Source organism: Colobus angolensis, unplaced genomic scaffold, assembly GCF_000951035.1.
Source record: "Colobus angolensis palliatus isolate OR3802 unplaced genomic scaffold, Cang.pa_1.0 Scaffold255, whole genome shotgun sequence".
NCBI lineage: Eukaryota > Metazoa > Chordata > Mammalia > Primates > Cercopithecidae > Colobus > Colobus angolensis.
In genome coordinates this window covers 5,263,070-5,285,858 of record NW_012115766.1, presented here as the reverse complement: position 1 = coordinate 5,285,858, position 22,789 = coordinate 5,263,070, and the positions used below count along the sequence as shown (strand labels likewise).

Genomic DNA, 22,789 nt, shown 5'->3' with positions numbered 1-22,789 from the left:
AGACTCCGTCTCAAAAAAAAAAAAAAGAAGTAGAATAGGTGAATACTAAGAAATATGGAAGATAAGCTAAGTCAACAAATAGAGATCTCCTGCAAACTATGTACACTGTGTTTTTAAAGACCCCATCTTTTAGTATAGGAAGTCACACATTCTTCACCAACATAAGTGATATATCTTAGTAAAATTCAGCTAAATTAAAAAATAAGAACACTTATTCAATGGTGAACATGTAACACAATGAATACGACCATATCTATACCTCAAAATAAAATATAACGGATTACTTCATGATAATCCCTTGAGCATCTTTAAATGAATGTATTAAAATGTTATAAAATAAAAGTCTTCTACACATGCCTGAACTCAGCTTGGAAACTGGGTATGAATCTAGAATAATGACTGGCTATAAAATTGGGATCAGTAAAATTAAATTTAATATGACTCATGTTTTTCCTCATGAGATTGTGGGAGAAAATACAGCCCTCGCCAGGTGTGGTGGCTCACTCCTGTAATCCCAGCACTTTGGGAGGCCGAGACGGGCACGAGTTTGAGACCAGCCTGACCAACATGGAGAAATCCCGTCTCTACTAAAAATACAATATTAGCCAGGCATGGTGGTGCATCCCTGTAATCCCAGCTACTCGGGAGGCTGAGGCAGGAGAATTGCCTGAACCCGAGAGGTGGAGGTTGTGGTGAGCCGAGATCATGCCATTGCAGTCCAGCCTGGACAACAAAAGTGAAACTCCATCTCAAAAAAAAAAAAAAAGAAAAGAAAAGGAAAAGGAAAAGAAAATACAGCCCTCCAAATCACTGGAAGAGGAGTATTTCTTAAACCTCCCCTCCTAAGTTTGTATTTAACATTATCCCAAAATGGTGAATGAATTACTCCAGCAAGGCAATCCCATGTCCATTGGTTTGGACTACAAAGCACCTTTAAGAAATAGCAACAATCAAGCAAACTTTATTTCTATACAGTTTAGGATTTTACTCCCTCTAAGAAAAGATATATCTGGATATAGAACCACTAAGTTTAATGTCAGTCCCAAAAGGCTAAAGTGAAGTAGAAATTCCGGAAAATTCATTCCTGTTAGTCTCCTGAATTTCACATTTGCCTTTTAAGTAACTTTGTGTAGCAAATACTTTGATAGGGTATTTTTCATTGACCAGTTTTGAAGACAGAGGATGGAATGGAAGTGTGAGTGGTTGAACCACTTTTAGTTTGTACACCAACAATGTGTGTCAAATATTTCCTAACGCTCAAGAAGTTACAAGTACCCAAAGTCCATTCCAGGGCACTGCAATTACTCAATTTCCACACATATATTTTTCTCTAGTTGTACCAGAATTCCTTATGGAGAGGATTCTGAAGCCATAAAAATTTTCAAAGAATGGCAGAGAACAAAAATCTGATCCAGCAGGAGACATTAAGTGGAAAAAGAGAGTTAGACAATGTTTCCCAAAAAGAAAACAATACCGTTAATCATAGATGCAATGTTGTTGCCAGCGTTTACATTGCCTTTTGAAATTGTTTGCAACCCTCTCTAGTATATCCCTGCCTCCCCATCTGTTTACATACATTTTTAGTTTCTCTAATGCCAACTTGGAGAAAGAAAACAATCCTAAAAATCCAACAGTGGATTTTTACATATATGGCCACCATGTATATTTTTACATAGTATACACACCATTCTATATAATTTCCATCTAAAGCATGTATCTATTTGACCAGACTTTCCAGCTTTTTCTTTGGAGTGAAAGATAAAATTCCTCAATAGGTGGCAGGACAGGATTTTTCTCAGATTCTGGTAACATGACAGTATTCTGGTTGAAAAAGTGTCCTTCTCCGAGTAACAGGTCAAGAAAGAAGAAGGAAAACACTCTTTGCTCCTTCTTGACTTCTTGTAGGCCTATGCTAAGGAGGAGGGAGAGACACAGGGGCTACAGGGCTTAAATAAATGCTCCCAGCGTTGCTCACTATACAAGAACTGCCAATCAAACAGGGCAATCAAAGTGACTGACAGGTCACTTTGTTTGAGAAAAAGTCTCTTGGATGGTTGTCTTTTCTCACAAATATGACAGTTTTTTATTCTAAACCCTGAAAACAAAACTCTTGCCTTTTTCCTTTAATCCCTAGATTTAATCATTCAAGATATTTTGAGTAAACGTTGGTGGAAAGAGTCCCCGATTTCAAAATTGAAAAGACCTCGGTTTGAACCTTGGCTTGGCTGTTTCATAAATGGGGGGCCCTCAGCAAGTCAGCAGGGATTCCTCAGTCTTGGGGTTTCATTCCATAAAACAAAGTTACAGGTGTGCATGGTAGATGGCTAGGAAGAGACCTGATTGAGTTAACACAGAAAGTGCCCTGTGCTGAGATGTTCAGTACTTACACTCCTTTCCCTTCCCTGGGGACGGTTAATGTCCTCCCCTACCCAATTCATGTAGCATCTGCCTTCAGGGTCAAACGCACTTCCAGGTCGTTCCCTGAGGTACTTCAGTTTCATTCTGGAAAAGCTGTGAGCTTTCTGGGATCTGAAAGGTGCAGAGGAGCCCACATTGGATTCCTGGAAGCCATCTGTGAGAGGGCAGTCCCAGCTTTTTCCTAGGACCTGCCTGATACGAGTTTTTCTAGAATAAAGTGCGGGTCTCATGCTGTTCTTTGTCATCTGAACTGGTTTAAAGTCATATCCGGGAAAGCAGTTTGGAAATCCACATAAAATCATGTCCTTGATGGCTTTGGGGCTCCTTTTCTGGCTTTAAGTTTTTTGGGCGGTCCTCGAATGCTTATGATAAGAAAACCCACATGATTAAAATTCTGTCTTATTGGAGATGTGAACAGTGTCTGCCACATACAGCAGTGGAATCTCCCAAGGCCACTTGAAGCTGGAGTAGCAGTGGCTTCTCACATTCTTTGGAGATGGCCAAACTCCAAGGATAGAAGGAGGGAAAGACTAGCACACTCCCCTTGATGCTTTTTCCTTCTCTTTTCATTTAGGTTCGAAGGCATGGCAGGGGGAGCCCTAAATGTCGGGTTTGCAAGTCTGATAGACTCAGATTCAAATAATTCCAGGTTTACTTACCACTTCTGTGGTCTTAGGGAAAGTATTTAATTTACCTAAGCATCAGTTTTTGCATGGTTAAGAGGACCGTACCTCTCAGGACTGAGTAAAATAATATATATCAATCAATACATATATTGATTATACAATCAGTATATTGTAATTGACTTTATAATTGATTATAAAGTCAGTAGGGCTTGGTTGCCTCCTTTCTCCCTCCCCAAAAGCATATCTGTCCCTGCAGTCTCTGCACCTTCAGAAAAAGGTGCTAAATCAGGGCCTCTATGATAGGAGCTCCAAGAAGCTGCAGCGCTGCCTGCACTCAGAATCTTGGGGTCAGCTGTCCTCCCTTGCTGGTGTCATGTTAGTCATCAGAGGCTGCTGCCCAGCATGCCTGCCAGGTACCCAAAACAAAATATGACGTATGAACAGAAAGCTCTACTCTGGGGCCTGTTGTTTCCTTTAACTCTCTCTCAGATACTGTTTAGAAGGGTCAAAGGTATTATGTAGTATTTATTGTTATTTACTATTATAAGTTATTTACTGTATTTTCTTGGCCAAACTCCAGCCTAAGAGCTAGACTGAAAAGCAAACATGAAGTGTGAAACAGTGGTGTGGTCCATTGGTGAGGCTGTGCTCCTCTCCACACAGAGGGGCATCTGCTTCCCACCCCTCGCATCTGAGCGGGGCTTGCTTTGACCTATAGAATGTGGTAGAGCAGTGTTGTAGGAGTTCCAAAACCTAAGCCTCAATATGCCTTGCAGCTTCCACCATTACACTCTTGCAACACCGCTGCCCCCAGGAAAAGGAAGCCCCGGGCCAGGCTACTGAATGAGGAAAGATCTCATGAACAGGGAGGCCCAGCACCAAGGACCCAGTTGAAATGCCAGGGACTAGAGATGCATGAGACAGCCAGGTGAGACTCGAAGGAAAACTACTCAGCTGAGGCTAGCCCAAAGGTCTAAAAGAATCATGAAGCATAATGCACTGTCCTGGTGGGTGACTACGTTTTGGCACATCTTGTTATGTACCGATAGATGGCGGATCCAAGTGGCGATTGTGCCTCAGCCCTGTAGAAATAGTGACTGTGTGGTCCTTCAAGTGTATGCTCTTTCTGTATTTGAAAATAAAAGGGCCAAAGTGGAGCTCATGCAATATTAAGAATTAAATGCTCTACACGTTACCTTGGATGCCCCCAGGAAGGGGGAAGCAGCTTGAATTCTTGGTGTGTCAGAAGAAGTGTCCCAGGACGTGGTTTCACACAATAGGAGGCCAGCTCTGTCTCCAGCCAGCAGTAGCTTTTCACAACCGTGGGGACAGAACCCTGGCACATCATGAAAGTCAGGAGGCCACCCTGCCCCAACGGGTCGAATTCAGCCACCCAAGTGGGAGCCATACTGATCCCAGCCCCGGAAATGCAGATACGGAGGCCCGGTTGGAGAGGCAATTTTGCAGGCGTACTGGAGAAAACCAGGGCTGGACCAAGGCATGGGGGTGCCCGGGACAGGCCAACAGTATGGTGTTTGCCAATATTTACATAGAGGAAAGACTGAGCGCTCCACAGCATAAGGCAGAGAAGGAGGACTATTGTTAGTCTAGACCAGCAATTCACTTCTGCCGCTAACGTACCTACCTCACTCGGCAACACAGTCCCCCTCTCCTCAGAAGGCAATTTAATCTAGACTCACTGATTCAATGCCCTGGCATTTGCTCTAAATATTCTTTCTTGCATACTCCACCAACACATACTCTTCCTGGCAGGAATTCTCATCGTTTCTTCCACCTTGTCGTATGTCTAGTGATGGTTTAGTGCCTTTTACAGATTGGCATTTGGGCAGGTGCCTTCCATGTGGCCAGGCCTCTCAAACTAGCCCCTGGGCAGAGGTTCTCCAAGTATGATCTCTGGACCAGGCACAAAAGCATCCCCTGGGAACTTGTTAGAAAAGCAAATTCTTGGCCCTACCCCAAGCCTACTGAATGAGAAACTCTGGGGTGGGGCCCAGCCAGCTAGTTTTGCAATCCCACCAGGTGATTCTAATGTGTGATGAAATTTGAGATTCTTAACCTCAGCTGTCCATTGGAATCACCCAGGGGCTTTAAAATGACCTATACCTAGGTCCCTCTAAGGAGTTCATGATTAAATTGGTCAGGGGTACAGCCAAGACCCGAGGAGTTTTAAAGGCTCTCCAGAGTATTCTAATGTAGAGCCCAGGCTGGGGACCGTGGCCCCAGAGAGAGGCAAAGGCTTTCATAGAAATCACTTGGCAGACTAATTCCTAATTAGGGTTTTGCTAAAGGTTGCCTTGAGTTTAAGTGGTTTTATATTTGTGTATAGTAACAGCCAAGGCTTTTCATTTACGCTAGGTTCACCTCAGGCCTCTTTTAACAAAAGAATCTGATAATTGTTGTAGCTCTGCCTGTGTAGACCACATGGGTGGTTCTGTGGCTTGAGAGGAAATCCATTTGTGCCCCACCCATTAAACAGAAGGATAGAAGCCCAGGCTGAGAAAAAGTGCCTGCGAGCACTGTGATAATCTGTGAAAAGGTAAAAGCATTTGTCAAGACTGGCAATGATGACAAGGAAGAATGTAAGTGCAAATACATTCAATTTCAAGCCAGTAAGAGGCACATGAAATGTGTGATGGGCAGCAGCACAATGCAGCAAGACAATGACACCTCCCTGACAACCAAAAATTCTGCAGGATATTTACCACTGCTGGTTTTTTGCCACCAAGTCATTTTCTTTCAGAAGCAAAAGCCTCGTAGAACCTTATGGTTAAAACCTGGCTATTTAATTGCATCTTTACTATTTTCCACCAAATCCATATATTCCAGGACCTTGATCTCGCCACCCATGATTTGGTTAACCATGGTATTCTTCAAGACCACATCCTCTGTTTACTTTGATTACAAGTCTAAGCCAAGTACAAGATTTTGTAAAGAATTTCGGAGGAGGACACAGATGTCCCAGCAGAAGGCGGCACGAGACCCACATGGGAACCAGAAGAGAGAGATTCCTGGCTGGCCCAGGTCTAGTCCCTTAGTCACACATGTCAAAGTTTATCACTAGGGTATTAGTGAAGAGGAAATGGGACCAGGCGTGGTGGCTCATGCCTGTAATCTCAGCACTTTGGGAGGTCGAGGCGGGTGGATCACTTGAGGCCATGAGTTCAAGACCAGCCTGGCCAACGTGGCAAAACCCCGTCTCTACTAAAAATACAAAAAAATTAGCCAGGCATGGGGCACATGCCTGTAATCCCAGCTACTTGGGAGGCTGAGGCACAAGAATCATTTGAACCTGGGAGGTGGAGGTGGCAGTGAGCCAGGATTGCACCACCGCACTCCAGCCTGGGCGGCAGAGCAAGACTGTCTCAAAAAATAAATAAATAAAAATAAAACGAAATGAACCCTGACACCAGAACTGACTTTGGATCCTTTACTAAAATTAAAGCTTCTCGATTTTTAATGAAAAAAACAAACACACACGTGGGGATTTTATTAAAGTAGAGGCTCTGAGTCATCAAGTTCCCAGGGGATGCTGGTGTTTCTGGACCTCGGAGCACACAGTGAGAAGCATGTTTTGGAGTACGGTGTGGGCATGCGCAGCATGGGCCGGGATGGGGCTGAGGATAGGGAGGCACCAGTTTGAGCCCAAGCCATGGGATTCCAATTTTTAAGAATATGTCTAACACCTAGTAGGGTGGTCCTGCCAGGAACCCATTTACATGAAGCACTGAGGAGACCTCATCCTAAAGAAAGAGGAAGTTAGACAGACCAGTGTGGTCCTATAACCAATGCCCCTTTTAAAACAGAGTTGGTTCTGACTGTGGCCAGACCTCTGTCGTTCAGGTATGCATCTCAGCCCGGCACCCAAGGATTTGGGTTTGAGTCTAAGAGAGGGCAAAAAAGTCAAACCCTAAAATCTGAGGACTCTGTTCTCTAAAAATTGCATCACACACTGCAGGACGAGGCTGAAGTGCTTAGCACCTCACCAACAGAGGCTAAGACAGGACTTCTGCAGTGACCAGAGCCTGGCTTTGGTGGCTCAGAGGCCCCAGTGAAGCACTGTGCCCACACAGGAGGGGAGGACACGAGATGGTTTCTCAGAGAGTCGAAGAGCATAGCTGATCTCATACATCTCAACTGCTCACTGAAGAGGACAAATATTATCTGTTGAGAACGGTTGCTGTAAGTAATCCGTTATAAATGAGGCGAAATGAGCAGGCAGGAGCACATTACTATACTGGAATAAATTCATGGAATAAATTTGTATCTGAGATTGCTTCTTTGAAATGATAGTGTGGCTACATATTCATTAATGTACTCATTCGTTCCAACACTTACCCAGAGTCTCTGTACAAGGCTTTATATTAGGTACCAGTGGTCTGACAGCTAACACATGGGGTCTCTCCCAAAGAGAAAGGACACAGACACATAAAATCCTAACAATGCAAAGTGAGAATTACTGGAGGAGGGGTACACCGCAGGGTTACAGGAGAGCAGAAGAAATGGCAAGTGCTGTCTGGGAGCTACAAGGAGGAGCTCCAGAGATGGTGATTACTGGGCTGGATCTTGCAAGTAGGGGAGGAGGAGACACAGAGGGAGGGAAAAGGTCTTGCAGGCAGACGCGCAGCATGAACACAGTGATGAAAGTGAAGGAGCCTCTGAAGAAGGGGGAGTAATGTGTTTGACTAGGGTAGAGTTTGTGTAGCAGGAACCCAGTGTGTGTGTGTGGAGAGAAGTGGCGAAAGACAAAGCTAGTACCATAAGCCACAAGTATGTAAGCCACAGCTGTTCAGAAAAAGGATGCCAAGTGCTCGTAAGGAAAGTTAATCTTCTCATCAAATCTCTTGGCGTGCTACTAAGCAGCCATCATTTTGATTCTTAGTTTAAACCCCTTATGTGCTTTAAGAAAATAGAAGAAAACTTCATATTAAAAAGATGTCATTTCGAAAGAAATTTTAGCACTGTAATAATGTTAGTCAATAAATATTTGAACATCTGTCTTCCCTTTGGGGAAGAGGAAATACACCAGTGAAGAAGAGATGTTGTCTGTAAGCAGGAACATCAGGTTCTGTTCCTGGGCCTGCCACTAGCCAGCTGTTGACCTTGAAAAACAGCACTGGCCTCCTCTGGGCCGGTTTTCCCATCTCTGGCCTGAGTAGATGGGGTCTATGAGGTTCCATCTAGCTTTTACAACGTGCGTGTGTGTCTGTGAGACAAGATCAAATCCCTCAAAGAGCTCAAAACTGAGGAAAGGAGCAGCAATCAGAAATGGCTTTCAGGCATCCAGCTTTACCAAGACGGATGGGAAATCCCCAGGAATTCTTGACATCTCCCCACATCCGCCCCAGCGGCAATGCAGGAAATCTAGTCCACTATCTTCAGCAGACTCAATGCAACTGTTTCCTTAATGAACCCCCCTGCAGCCCCGTGAGCTAAGTCAGAGGCTTTCTTTTCAAGCCCTCCCTCAAATACCCCATTCCTCCCATTTCCTTCCCCTCCCTCAAAATCCAGCAATTTAATCAGCAGCATGCAATTTCCACAGCACCCAAGAGTGCGAGGAACCACCAGTGATCCTGGAAAGCATCTGGCAGGAGATCTTGTCATTTCTTACAAGCCTCTCCTGTAGATGAAGGCCAATGGAGCAGAATGGACTGTTCGGTTCTACCAAATTGCTTAAACCAAATGCAGCAGATGGTCTATGCTTTTAACTACTCAGAGTAATATATTTTTACTTAAAAAAAAATGTCTGATATGACTTCAGATGCCCTTCCTCCCCTACCTGCAATGACAAACGCACTGAAAATGATGATATTTACTTAATACCCAACACACCCCTAACTGTGAGATCCAAACCAAGAACTGGACACTCCTGGTCTCTACTAACACCAGCAGACTTTGCTTTTAACATTCACGTGCCAAGATAGCTTCTCTCGCTTTCTCTCCATTCTTATCCCCACCCACAGACACATCTCAGTTTAAAGCACTACAGAAGCTACTTACTCTGTTATTTGTTCTTGTCTTGCCCAACTGCCCAAGCCAGGTCAAACATCAGCCATAACTCTGCTGTGTAGAGCGCAACAGGCTGCATAATCTTCCTCAAGGACATTACATTATTTTGGTCAATATGAAACCATTTCTTTGTAACACATCACTTTCAACTTCCATATTAAACAAGTTTGGGGTAGATTTATAAATGTCTCGATCATTTTTGGAAAGAACAAAGTAATTAGTTTGTTTCTTAAAAGTCATGTAAAGTAGGCTCAATCTTAAATAAGGAGTTTAGTATCCCTGTTAAAATCTGGAATTTTTTAAAAAAGAATAAAGCCATTTTGAAGCAAATAAGTGTTTTTAAAATTCAAGAAATAAATAGGGGTTTAAAATGACTGCTATCCTTAGAAGAGTTAATGCAACTAGAGTTTTGAGGGAGCATCTACCCTATAGAGATACATTCTACTAGTAAAAAAAGCCCAAGATAAAGATGACTGCTGGCTCAGGCATCCTCTACCAGCCCATCTCTTGCAAAACAGCCTGCACAAGGCCAAACTGACAGGCTGTTTAGGTACATACTACTTGAGAAAAAGAAAGTTTAATGTGATTAGCAGGGGAAACCCAGTTCATCCTAACAGCTCCAGCATCATATGGTTTCTCATTCACTCTACATACAAATATAAATAAGGTGGGGAAGAGAAAAAGAGAAAGACAGACACAGTGTTCAGGCCATTTCTTGGAATCATTAATTGAATTTTGGAGTCAGAAAAGGGCCTTAGAAATCAACCACCTATTCTAACGTCTTCATTTTACATACGAAAGCAAAGTACCCATTTGGTGATCATTAGAAAAGAAACCAGATAGCCTATTATAGAATTTCCAACAGGGAAATTAAAAAAATGGAACAAAGTGCTAAAATATAAAGTAAAAATATTTGCGAAACTGGAGTAAGTAGTCACCTACAGTTCATTTGTAACATGATGTAAAAGTTGGAAAACTATGTAGGCTGCCAAAGCTCCTAAATAATTAGTATTTCGAATATGCAATTTAGACCAAAAAAAAATTGCAGCTTCATAAAACCTTGGAGAAAACAACAAAAATTTTTACAAAAAATTAACTTTAAGAGATTTATTACATTCAATTTGAAATAGGTATTTTCATGTACACATTAATATTATTAATGTGGACTTCCTTCACAAAATTCACGATTTCAGTATTTCCACTTAGTTACAGTAAATTGTAAATGTTAGCTGTTCGAGAACTCAAGAGAAATGAGGACAAAGAAAAAGATGTGTAGCTTTCATCCAGGCTGTGATACCTTAAAAGTAGGAAATGAGACTCAGAGCTGGAGAAAGAGTACTGGTATCCTTTACAGAGAAAGAGCAATAGAGAGGACTTGCAAGTATCTGAATTATTAGCATCTTTTTATTTCCCACAAGATCTAGAAGAGGTAAATAAACTCTTTAGAGGGGAAAGGCATTATCTTTTTGTATTACTGAGCTTCTGGTTATTTTACATCTCAATGCATGTGCACACCAGGCATGCACACACACACAATATTAATAGCTGATAAGTATTCAAAGATTACATAGCACCTGAAGGAAAGCAGACCCAGGTTCATAATGATGCAAGAGAACACTGCAGGGCGGAAATGTGGCTTCTTACTAGACATTGCTTCCCGGATATGCAGCCCCTCAGTTGAGCATGAAAGCCCTGATGCGATTTGTAAAGTAGGTGGTAGCTGATTGTTTTACTGTGAGATGCTTGTTAACCAGACAGAGAAACTATGGATTTTCAAAAGCACCCATGCTGCAGACTGAGCTAACATGAGCTAACAGAGTATTCTGTTAACTGTCAGGTAAAGAGGTTCTCACCTTGCCAATGTTAGTCCTTTCTTCCAAAAAAGTGCAAATAAAAAAAAAATCAGAGTTCGAAAACTGCTGCCCCATTTCAGTAAATTATAATCTAAGAAAAATCACAAGAGGATCCCACTCATGTTTCTGTAAAGTTTCCACCGATCTAAGCTGGTCCCAATTACAAACAAAACGATGCTTCACTAAAGTCAGCATGTTTTTGAAATAAAGATATATCTATGTGAAGTAGAAAAACTAATAAATCACATACTTTTCCCTCCATAATTTTAGATTCATGTAATTTACCTAGAGTTATCTTTACATAATAGTCGAGTGAGGTATTTAAATTCTCTAAGCAATTGTATTTTAATACAAGTGACTTTTCAAAACAAAAAATGTATTTGTGAAATAGAAAATACAACATTTTATTTAATATGGTTATGTTAGCATCTTTCCCAACCTACAGTGAGTTCTCAGAAGTTACTACTTCGCCCTGTCTCCGCGTTTAGTAGTTTCACCAATCTAATTGGAACTATTACTTGTTACTTGGAAACTGACGGTCTAGTTAGTCTTCCCACTGAGAAAGAATATTTAACTATTACTGCTTTTTGGGTTTAACAAGCTTTTTTTTGTTGTGGTGGTGGTGGTTTTAATATGCTCCATCTTATTGACTTTTCCTCCCGGGAATCATTGCAATGATTTATTTTATACTACTGTATTTTATTTCATATTTTACCTTTTCTCCACGATGCTTAAAAGAAAGGCGCTCCGAAATCTGGCTCTCTGCGCCCAGGGGAACGAGGCACAAGGCTCCGCCACTCAGCCCCACTGAGCAGAGACTGCGAGTCCGAACCCTCAAGTTCCTTGGGGCTTTGACCCCTCGATGGCGGCAGTCTAACTGCTGGTAAAACCCCCAGCCCCTGACGGTTCCACCGCCCGTCTCCCAAACGCCCAGCGAAGGCTGACTTAGGTGGCGGGCGGACCTCACCGATTCCTCAAACCGCATCGTTTGGTCAAAATCGCCCGCCCTCTCTTCGCTGGGATTTTAAAGGCTAGGCTTGTAAGTCAGTAACTTAACAGTATGTGGGCCCTGGGCTGCCCTCGTCGGTCAGGGTCGCTGATGTCGGCGACACGGGCTGGACCGCGCACCCCGCCTGCTCCCGGCAGAGGCCCCACCCGGGTGGCTGAGCGCAGCGCACTGGGACTCCGCGGTCCGCGCGCGGCTGGGAGGAGCGGGCGCTCACCGCGCGTTCCCCGGGACAGTCCTGCTCAGGGGCCCAAGCGGGTCATGAGATGCCGGCGCTGGCCCTCTCCTGAGTTCCTCCTGCTCCCCGCAGGCACGCGTCTCCTCCAAATCGGCTCCCCTCCTTCACTCTCGTGGCGCGAGGTCGCGGCCAGTGCCCAATATCACCAACGCCCCGGGCAGCCTGGCAGGCATTCAGGAGCCTCTGCTCCCGGCTCCCGGCGACCCCGCGTATCTGCGCCAGGCCGTCTGGGAGCGGGCTCTGGGTGCCAGGCAGGTCCAGGTGCGTGGGGCTCCTAGTGCCCTAGTGTCTCGGCAGTGAGACCCCAACCCGACAGCTGGATAAGGGATCGGCAACCCTGTCGCAAACGGACAGCCCCAGTGCGGACCCCGTCTAAGTTCTGATGCTCGCGGGTCCAGGCCAGCCACTCCCCGAGGCGCTCCCTCGGAAAAAGGGCGCAGCGGCCCCAATCGTGCCCGCTGCAACTAGTGTCCCAGGTTCTCGCCGTAGCCAGCTTCTCCGGGCTGCAGCCCTGTCTCCCCGCGTGCACCCCGCCCTGGCCTCGGAGGCTCTGCCCTCCGGCCGCCCCATCGCAGCCCGCCTCAGGCCCTGGCCCCCGGCCGCGCCTCACCTGTGAGAAGCAGACAGCCTAGCAGCGCGCACAGCAGGACCCCGGTGTCCCAGCAGAAGACCATGGTGAGTGCGACGCGGCCTGCTCGCCCGGTGCCCGCGCTCCCCGCGGCCAACGACCTGGCCGCCCAAGTCCTTCCTCCCGTTCTCCGCCGCCGCCGGACCCGCGCCCCGAGCGCCCGTCTCGCGGCTCCAGCCAGGAGACAACCACTTCCCCGGGTAATCCTCGCCGCCAGGCGCCCGCTGGCCGCTGCGCCTGAATCCCGGAGCCCGCTCCGAGCCGCCGCCGCTGCTTGGGAGGAGCGGAGTGGAGTGTCCGCCTGGCGCGCTCCGAGCCTCCCGCGGACCTCGATGAAGAGGAGCCGAGGGCGGGGGCGATTTATAACCTTTCCCCAGCCCACTTCCTACCCCGGCACCTCCTTCTGGTGACGTCAAGGGGTCCCCCACCCCTCATCCGCCTCCCCACCTACCCTCTTCTTCCTCCCAAGCTCGCTTCCCTGCGGCTACGGAGAGGGGCGGGGGCCGACGAGGGCGGGTGGCCCGGGGCCGAGCGCGCGTGGGGAGGTGCTGGCGACGCGGGCCCGGGAGCGCGGCCCCGGCAGGTTCAGGGTCTTTGCTCCGCGCCCTCTTGCCCTTGCCCCACCTCCTTCCCATCGCACTCAGGAAATCCTTGCAGACTCCCTCCACCCGGCTTACTCAGCTCTGGGGGCCGCCCGAAACTGGGGAAGGGACAAGGCTGAAGCTCCGCCGCCCGGCCCTAGGGGCGGAAAGTCCGATCCAAGGGAAGCTGGCCGCGCCTCCGCGACGGTGTTCTTGGCACCGAGGACTGAGGCGCAGTCCGGCTGTCTCCCTTTGCCTGCTCTTCCCGCGCTGTCCCGCCGCTTCTGACCCCGTCAAACTGTCCCGAGAAGTCTAGGAAGGCACCAGAGACCCTCGGCACAAGGTACTGAACCTGGAGCGCCCGAGGGGAACTGACGCTTGCCTGGCACCTTTGGAAAGACTGCGAAACAGCTCAGGTCCCAGGGGAGCGTGTCCGTGTCTTTTTCGGCCGCATTGATGCACCCGCCCAAGTCATTTCCTCAATCTTCTGCTTCCTAGAAGCAAAACAAGGAATAACATTATGATACCTTTAAAAAACTGAGGCGTGAAGCTGCTCCTGCAACTTGGAAGCGCACAGCACTTGAACTTTATTTCCTAAATGCTCGAAAAAGAAATCTTTCTGGTGGCAGCTTGCTACTCAAGATGAGTGACTCTGACCACAACCGGGTGAAATTAACTTGAGGCACTAGATCATTTGCTATGACACTAATTCCACGTTGTTCCTCAATTATGTCTCCGTTACCTCAAAGGCTGAAATCGTCCTGGGCTGCACGGAGCAGCCCAGTCTTGTCTCTGTAAATACCGCAGATTTGAAAAATAGTCCTATTGGAACCCGTCAGAGGGACGTAATACAAGGGGCTGTGATGGCACTTGAACGGAGCCAGCGACTCTTCCTGAAGGACTGGACTACCTCCCCGCCTAGGAGGGTTGGGCAACCCGAAGTTGCCACACTTCTGGGCTGCACACCAAGGAGAGGCCCCGGCCACTCCACACAGGAAATGCACGTCTGGGCACCTGGAGCCGCAGGACTTGAGCCACTAACTGTCCCTGGATCCCTTCTGGTTCAGAGGCAAGGAAGACTGCCGGAGCCATTGCTTACCTGCTGGCTTCACCAGCCCTTTCTATTTTTCCAGTTCTCCTCACCACTCTCCCTGGCGCCTTTCTCTGCCTCCCACACCCCTGCTCCTCTAAAACCCACAGCATCATCCCGCAGAACAGCTGGAAACTGACAGCTGATCCTTCTCCTCACTGGTCCCCCAGCCCAGAACACAGCCTGGGACATAGGTGCAGAGCCACAGTGTCTGTTGGTCTCACCTGAGAGCTGCTTGTCACTCCTACACCCTCTTTCAAGGAGAAGCTGTCAACATTGTCCTTCTGCAGCATTCAGCAGGAGCCAGGCTTTGGGTTAGGGCTGAAAACACTGACGGAGAGCCATCCTCTTTGCCTTCTAAAGGGCTTGGACTGTGGTAAGGAGGCGGACACTTGAAGAGGCTGCAATGCAGGACCGGCACTCCAGTGCTGGAGGGGTGCTGGGTCCTCCATCGGCTCAAAGAAGAGAAGGCACATTTATTGGCAGGGAAAAGCCAAGGAGGGCTTCTCAGGAGAGACATTCACTTGACTCTGGGTGAAAGTGGTGCATAGTACCATGTACAAAGGTTTCATTTGCTTATACATTTTTTCAAATGCCATTTTGATATATTTAACTCATAGAGACATTTTCCAAACCTGCTGCCAGCAATGAATCTACATTGTGTCTGTAAAGCCAGAACAGGTATTTGACGGACAGCTGAAGCAATCTTCATAATCTAAGATGCTAATCAATGATATTAATATGTTGCTCAATTATTTAAGGTTAATAGAGTCACAGTCAAATCTAAGATTTACGTGAAAACCATGCTGCAGTAAACGTGGGCTTCCACATTTCCCAACTACTCTTTTGAAAAGTTGCTTTTAATTAGAGTCACCAATTTATTGACTATGACTTCTTTGTTAGTTGCATTAGCTTTCTCACAAAGAATTCAAAAATGCTACAAATTGTCACAAGGGTTTGTTCCTGATTTCATTTTAGCTTAGATATGGGGAATAAAGGTATAGCTCCCAGTCCTCTCCCCGAAAGAGATAATACCTTTGAATGAGAACAGCCTACAGCACTCTCCTAACTAAATCACTAATGCAAGAGGTTTTACAGATAATACTGATGGAGAAGATCGAATTCAACACGGCTGGTGGGTATAAAAAGCTATTGAAGTAGACAATCTGCTTGCTTCCTGCTCACATACAAAAGAACATTTCATCTCCTGTTTGGTTAGCAAAACCAGACACTTCTCTCTTGTTATCAGCTACAAACATTCTCTTGAGGTTTCTTTCTCAGCCCTATTCAGAAGCACACTGTTGCTAAATCCATCAGCTTTAATATTTGAGACTGAATAAGGGTGTTGGAGCACCAGTGTGAGAGACAGGAGGGAGCCTGGGTTCTCACCTTCCTCCAAAAACCAAGTGTGGAGCTGATCAGCTACAGTCACTGAGGATCAGTCAGGAATTTCTTTCCCACTTGGGTTAGGTGGCTTGATACAAAAGGAAAAAATACTCTATGGGTATACTCTGCGTAATGTAAATATGTATGATTGAATACAAGAACCAGATGATCTCATAAAACCTTTCTGTGTTATATTTTAAAAAGCTTCACAGTACATATCCTCCGGACAGTTCAGGCTCCTTGGTCTAAAAAGCACACACTCCCAAACCTCTGCTAAGAAGTTCTGTGGAGTTCACCAGGTAGGCACATGTATGATTTTACTTATCAGATGCTGATGACTCCATTGGCTCAAAAGTCATGCTATGGGAAGCTACCACTGTGACTGAAATGCCCCCATTTTCAAAGAACGTAAACATCTGGTACTGGGTTTAAAAGCCATTCAACCCATCTACTGAGTCAATTCGTGGATTTCCTCTTCAATGCTCTAATATCGCCGCATGAAAATTTATTGAACACGTGAAAACACCTCTTGTGCCGTGGGCACCTTGTCTCCAGCCTCAACATCCACGTCCCTTTGGTTACCCTTCAGCTGACACGCTCCAGAAATTCCATCTAGCTCAGCTTACAAGGCTCCAGCATATCAGTGTCCCTGCAGGTGACGCGCTCAGGATTGAAAATGCAGCACAACTATCATTTCCCTCCTCCTAGAGGTAGTTTTTCTTTCAGGCAGAGAGAAAAGCCTGTGGGAAGGCCCAGTGGGAGTGAGGAAGGAAAATCGTTCAGGTGGGAAGAGCAGCGTGGAGAAGGAAGCACAGGGGACAGTCCCCTCCTGGAGATGAGGCCAGTGCCACCGAGAGCAGGGCGGCACTGCACTGGTGGCACCTCAGGGGCCACTGGCCTGGGCTCCCTGGCTCCTCCTGTTCCTGCTATTCATGCTCCTGTCTGCTCCTGACTACCTTCTCCCTCGCATGAGTGGGCACTGCTGCTGTTTATAAGATCGCCATTGGCTTTACTTGGAATTCTGCCTGCTTTTTGAGGCTCTACCTCCCAGCGCTGGACTCCTGGTTCGCCTGCTCCTCCTGCTCCTCCCAGGGGCTGCTACAGAGAGAACTTGCTTCTCTTCCTGGGACCTAAGATCAAAGGAGCCTTTTCTGTCAGTGCCTTCATACCTTGAACTCTTCCGGAACTTACTCCTGGTTAAAGCCCCAAGGCTTTCTCACGAGAGCTGCTATCTGGTTGCCCTTGTGCAGCCGCCGCTTGGGTTGACTCAGGCTGCAGACCCTGTGCGTGTTGTTTAAGCCTCTTGTTTGTTTTAGTCTGCCTTTCTGGCCTGGCGAAGTCTTTCTGGTCTCTGCCGTCCTGTGGATTTTCTATAGCTCCTGCTTCAAATGATCCACAGATATGGTAAACGTGCCTTCTGGGTCATCATCAAAATCACTGACGAGGACAAAGCTGAGTGAGTGAGTGAATGAATGAATGGATGGATGGGTGAAAATAGAGATCTGTGGAGGTTGAATAAACCAAGGAAGGACTCCAGTTATTCCTTTGTGTCATTATCTCTAGCTCTATGTTTACCAAAGGAGGCTGCATATGAACTCATTCACATTTACCATGTCATTATTTAGGAATAATTGATGGTCCTAGCAAGAGGAAATAAGACAGGTAGTTTTTATTGAAGGCATACTAGAAAAGTTGAAAGAAAAAAAAAAAAAAAAAAAACCCAGGCTGGGCTAGTTGGAGAAGCATGGGGCAGGGGAAGCGGCAAATCAGAGAAGCAAATACGGCCTAAAGGAAAAGTGGTCAATTAGAGAAATCTCGAGGAAAGACCTCTAATCAGTACCGCTGCCATCTTGCCTAAGGTCAGTTGTATCTCAGCACTTAACTGCCAGCCATTGACTTTTCCCTTTACTCTTTTTCCTGTTTGATTACTTTTAATATCCTCACAGTCATTAAATATAACATTTTGGAAAGATTAAAAGAAGGGAAGGTCTGGAGGATGAGTCATAATTCCATCATCTCAGCAGAGCCACTGTGATCACTGTGGTGTATTTCATTCGAGCCTTTTCCATACAGACGGCTTTTATCTTTCCATGTTTCTATAGAGCCTTCATAACTGTTGTAGCTAATAGCCGCAAACTATTATCCTCTTGCTAGACATTCCGGTTTCTGCACTGTAAATAATTCCAAAATAATCTTAATTTGACACTGGAATGTTTTTAGTCAGATGTACACACGCACATGCACACTCATCAATATCCCTGCTTTACTTAAAACCCTACCAGCTTAGTCCACCAGTGACCTGGCTGAGCAGCGGAAGGAAACAACTCATGGCCTGGTGCATGATCCAGGAACTGTGTCCCTTCATTCAGCAATGCCATGCTAATTCGATTGAAAATAGTAACATAGGAGATATAATCATTCCCCTAGAAGACCTTGCACTCTATTAGAGAAGGCCAGGCTTCCATGAAATATTAGGAAACATTTCTAAGGCAATTAAAGGCAAGATACAGCTATGAATTCTGAAAGGAATCATTAGTTACTGCATTGGGAAACGGCTTTGAAGGTAGTAACAGTTTATATCAGCAGAGAAGAGAAGGCATTCCGGAAAGACAGAGAAGGTAATAAAACCAATCAACTGTGGGGGAGGCCAGCGAAGGGTGGAGGTGTTGGGAACAGGGAGGCTGAGTTTGCACAGGTAAGGTTGAGGCCTGGCCGTTTGCTAGATACTCACATGTGTTTCATTCTGTCAGTACAGGAAGGGGTGGCTTTAGGATGGTTAGACTGGCCAATAGTGGGTTACAAGGGAATGAGACTGGAAGGAAATGAATAAACCGTTAAATAAATTCATGAAGGAAAAAGCAAATCTGTTAAGAAGTAATAGAATAGGGCTGGTACCATGAGGGGAAGGGGAGGGTGCAGGGTGGCTCTGTTAGCAGTTCAGGGAAGGGATGTAGAAATAATTGAGTTTGGGGCTGAGGTGAGGGAGAGGGAAAAGACCAGGAGAACTTCAGGGTTCCCGGGAGGACTCTAAGGAAGTCAGGCACTGGCTAACGGGGACGTTGCGGGAGATGGCTGGAGAGGAGGCAGGAGGACTTAGTTTTAGCCGTGTTGGGATGAGTGGGCAATTGAAAGCAACTGACTTTATTGTCAGGCTGGAGCCAAGGCAGAGTTTAAAGGGATGGCGTACTGGGTGTGGTGGCGTGTGCCTGTAGTCCCAGCTGCTTGAGAGGTCTAGGTGGGAGGATTGCTTGAGTCCAGGAATCCAAGATCAGCCTGGGCAACACAGCAAGACCCTGTCTCTAAATATAAATAAATAAATAAATATTTAAAAAGACAACAGGATAGCGTGGCTCAGGTCTAAACATTTTAAGGAAGTAGAAATTCAACAGGTAGTGCTATATCCTGACTTCACATGTCATATATCTGTTATAATTTTACATGTAACATGTATGTCATATCTATATAAGACAAAAATCACATATATTTGAGATAGATAGCCTGAGTTTTCTGTAATGGCTAGACTAGGCCGTTTAATTTCCACCTCTGAGGAAGGAGGGGTGCCTAGCAGAGTACTCCAGTTTTAGCCTTCCTTCTTCAAAAGTTCCCGAACTCCAGACACACCCTCAGGGCAGATCTGCTGGCGACTTCGGTGGAAGACCAGCCCTTTCCTTCCTGTGTCTCTTCCAGGCTCCTCCTGGACGCACTTGTCATGAGCAGCGGCAGCAGTCACGGAGCAGCCAGCCACACTCTGCCCTGGACCGCGGGCCATCTGCCCAGCAGTCAGCCAGGCCTGCAGAAACATGGCTTTGTTGCCCTCCTGGAGGCAAGCCCAGCATTTGTAAGAAAGTTAGATCCCCAAGCTCAACCAAACCTACTGTAGGGGGAAGAATTGCATATCATCATTGACTTTAGGTTTTTCTGTTGAAAAAATAATAGTCTATAAAAATAAGCCCCAGCTATACCATTAGTGTGGGTTTTCTTGCTGAAATTTGAAACCCAGCCAAATAATAGTTTATTATTTAATTAAAATTCCCTTTCTTCACATGCTGAAGTAATCCCAAAGTGATAAAATGACTGAGATTTGCTTCAAAATTATCCAAGACCCCAATGACACCGATTTTATCTTTACAAATTATATGAATGTATTAAATTTTCACATGTACCACAAAAATATGTACATTTCCTATGCATCAATTTAAAAAATTATCCAAGAGGAGTAAAGATGAAACATGATAGGCCATGTATTGATAATGCTGAAACATATATAATTTATGAACATTTCTTTCCTCTTATGTATATGCTTACAATTTTTTCAGAGCAAAAGTTAATTTTCTTTTCTAGTCGGAAATTGAAAATGCGAACTATTGGTCCAAAGTAAATTTCAGGATCTGAGCCTGAGGCTACAGAGAAAAGGAGGGATAATGAATGTAACCTGTTGACCAGAGCTTTGGATTCACTGATAGGAAGACATATGTCCTCCCCGTGAGTTTCTAGCAAATTCTGTGTGAGTGTGATGAAGAGGCATGAAGAGGTATAAAGCAATTACAGAGGAAACAAACCCTACTGTTACAAATCCAGTTGATGTGGAAAATCTGCTGCAGAAAGAAGTAGCATGGAGAAGTAAAAACCAGATAAAAAAGACAGCAGAAGAAAAAGAATAAGAAAACCCTTTAAAAGGGAAAATCCAGAAAATTACTATCTATATGATGGAGAGGAGGAAAATAAATCACTTTTCTTTTTCATTTTATTTGTTGAAAATTAAATAAACTCCTTTAAAAATCCCTTTTCTTCTCCATGTTATTTGTTTGAAAATTATGGCTGGAGATCATTAAGTAGAGAAAACGAAATTTGGAGTGAGAAGATAAAAACCCATGCTGCATCATCTAATGATATTATTAAAAAGGACTTTAAAAACTATGTTTTTAAAACAAAACAAAACAAACATGATTTGTTGGCAAGCATTCTAGGCAATTTTGGGAACAGGAAGATAATATTGCAAGACCATTAGCCATTTTTTTTTTCTAGAATTTATGCAGAAGTCCCCATGATTGGACAAGGAAAGAAATTCAGAAGATTGATTGGTAAAGATAAACACAAAATCATACGATCTTAGTGTGCAAGTGGACCTTATAGATCTAGTCCAATCACATGATCTTGCTTTGAGGAAAGAGGTAGCGAGGTGATGTGCTTGGCCAGTCACACCTGAATCAGAATGTAGGGGTAGCCCTTGACCTTCTCAGACTATCGCTGAGACTTCTGCCCGCACAATCCCCATACCTTCTGGCCTCTTCACAGAAGGAGAGAGCCTAAAGATGCATTGCTCTGTTCTCTGGATCCCTGTGAGATGATCTCATCAGTCAGTGAAAGGCAGGCAGGATTTGCCTGCAGGTCAGCTCTGAACTTATTCAGGTCAAGATTGCCACCTTTGTGCCCAGGGTCGCTTGCACCCAGAAAGCAACATAGAGCAGAGGGCAAAAAACTTCTACTGCCAAAGTGGGTCTGTGCACAGCTCCTAGGCCAACCTGCCAGGGGTTCAAATCTTGACTCTGCCTCTTGCAGGATATCTGACCTTGGGCAAGTCACCTAATGTCTGTGGGCTCTAGTCTCTTAATCTCTAAAACAGGGATGATGATAGAATAGTAGGGTTGTTGTGAGGATTAAAGGAAGAATCCAGAAAAGCATTTATAATAATGTCTGGACCAAACTAAGCACTGGATAAGTGTTAAGTATGATTACATGAGTAATGTTTGCCATATGCCTCCTGCGTGCTGCCTGACTAATCCCCCGGTACTTATCCCCATGGGTTAGCTGTACTCCTGCCCTCAAATTCCAGGCTGCTGATGGGATTGGGCCTTGGATGGGCACCAGCACACCATGTACATTTACTCGAGACTGAACCCTTTCTTCCTTCCCCTTAGGCATCGTTTGAGACCCTGCCTCCTGTCTGACTTCAAGTGTCCCCTGATGGTTAAAGCCAGCCTCTGGGTGCCAGCCCCATTCTCTGGACTGGAAACCCTCAGATGCCCGTTTGTGGGACTCTGCCCCTGGGTAGCTGTTGGACTGCATGGCTATTACTACAGGGCAGCTCATTGCTGTCTTGTTCCCTGCTCCTTTGCTTCTCCATCCTGCCCCAGTCCAGTTGCTCATCTCCTCTCTCTACCAGCCTCTGCTGCCAAAGTCCTGGCACAAAATCCTTAGCTCTGTGTAAGAACCCCCCTGGCTCCTTAATTAAAACAAAAACCTTGATCTGCCAAGGTTGGTCTCAGAGGGAGGAGCTCATCTTGGTGAAGATCTCTCTGTCCCCCTCTTGTCCTGACATCTCCTCGCCTTGGGTAACCCAGCAATCACTCCTGCCCCTGGGAACTGGTCTTCAGGGCTCCATGGTGCCTTATGGGGTTTCCCACATGTGGACAACTGCTTCCCTGAGCTTCCATCAGCATCCCCAGGATAGCTGGAACCTTCATCAGGACCCAACTAAAGGCTCAGGCAACACAACAGTGGAGGTGGCACACCCTGTCCAGAGTCCACTTGAGGTTCTCCTCCTGCTTCTGCCTTGAGCACCACCCTTCCCTTTTCCATCAAACTGCATGATCTGCTTGAGCTCCAGAACCAGGAAGAATCCACAGGTATGGGCTTCAGTATCAAAGCTGGAGGAGGTGGAAGCTGACAGGCTGCTGGCCTGTCTAGGCCTTTTCTGGCCACCAATCCCCACTGCCTGGCTGGGCAAGCCACAGCTCACTTTTGTCTTGGCTTATTTTGTACTTTGCACTTAAAATGGTATCCCATTTTTTAAAAAAATGATGGTGGAAAAGGAAAAGGTAGGAATCCTGTGATTTCAGTATCTAGAAAGAACAGCAGTTATGATTAACAACCAGTGAAAATACAGTTCCAGTTTAGAAAAGCCCCCAAAACCTGTTCCTTATAAATAAAAAAAGA

General features: G+C 45.7%; 1 protein-coding gene across 1 annotated transcript in view; it reads right to left on the bottom strand.

The window, feature by feature from the left end:
• The window catches only part of LOC105515191, a 29,882-nt gene extending 16,451 nt beyond the window's left edge, over nucleotides 1–13,431 (bottom strand). The window contains exons 1-2 of the mRNA XM_011946944.1: nucleotides 13,285–13,431; nucleotides 12,779–13,124 (exon numbers count right to left, since the gene is read on the bottom strand). Of these exons, the coding sequence (XP_011802334.1) occupies nucleotides 12,779–13,124; nucleotides 13,285–13,431 (493 nt within the window). The remainder of the gene's footprint in view (nucleotides 1–12,778; nucleotides 13,125–13,284) is intronic.
• Between the last annotated feature and the right edge of the window lie 9,358 nt (nucleotides 13,432–22,789).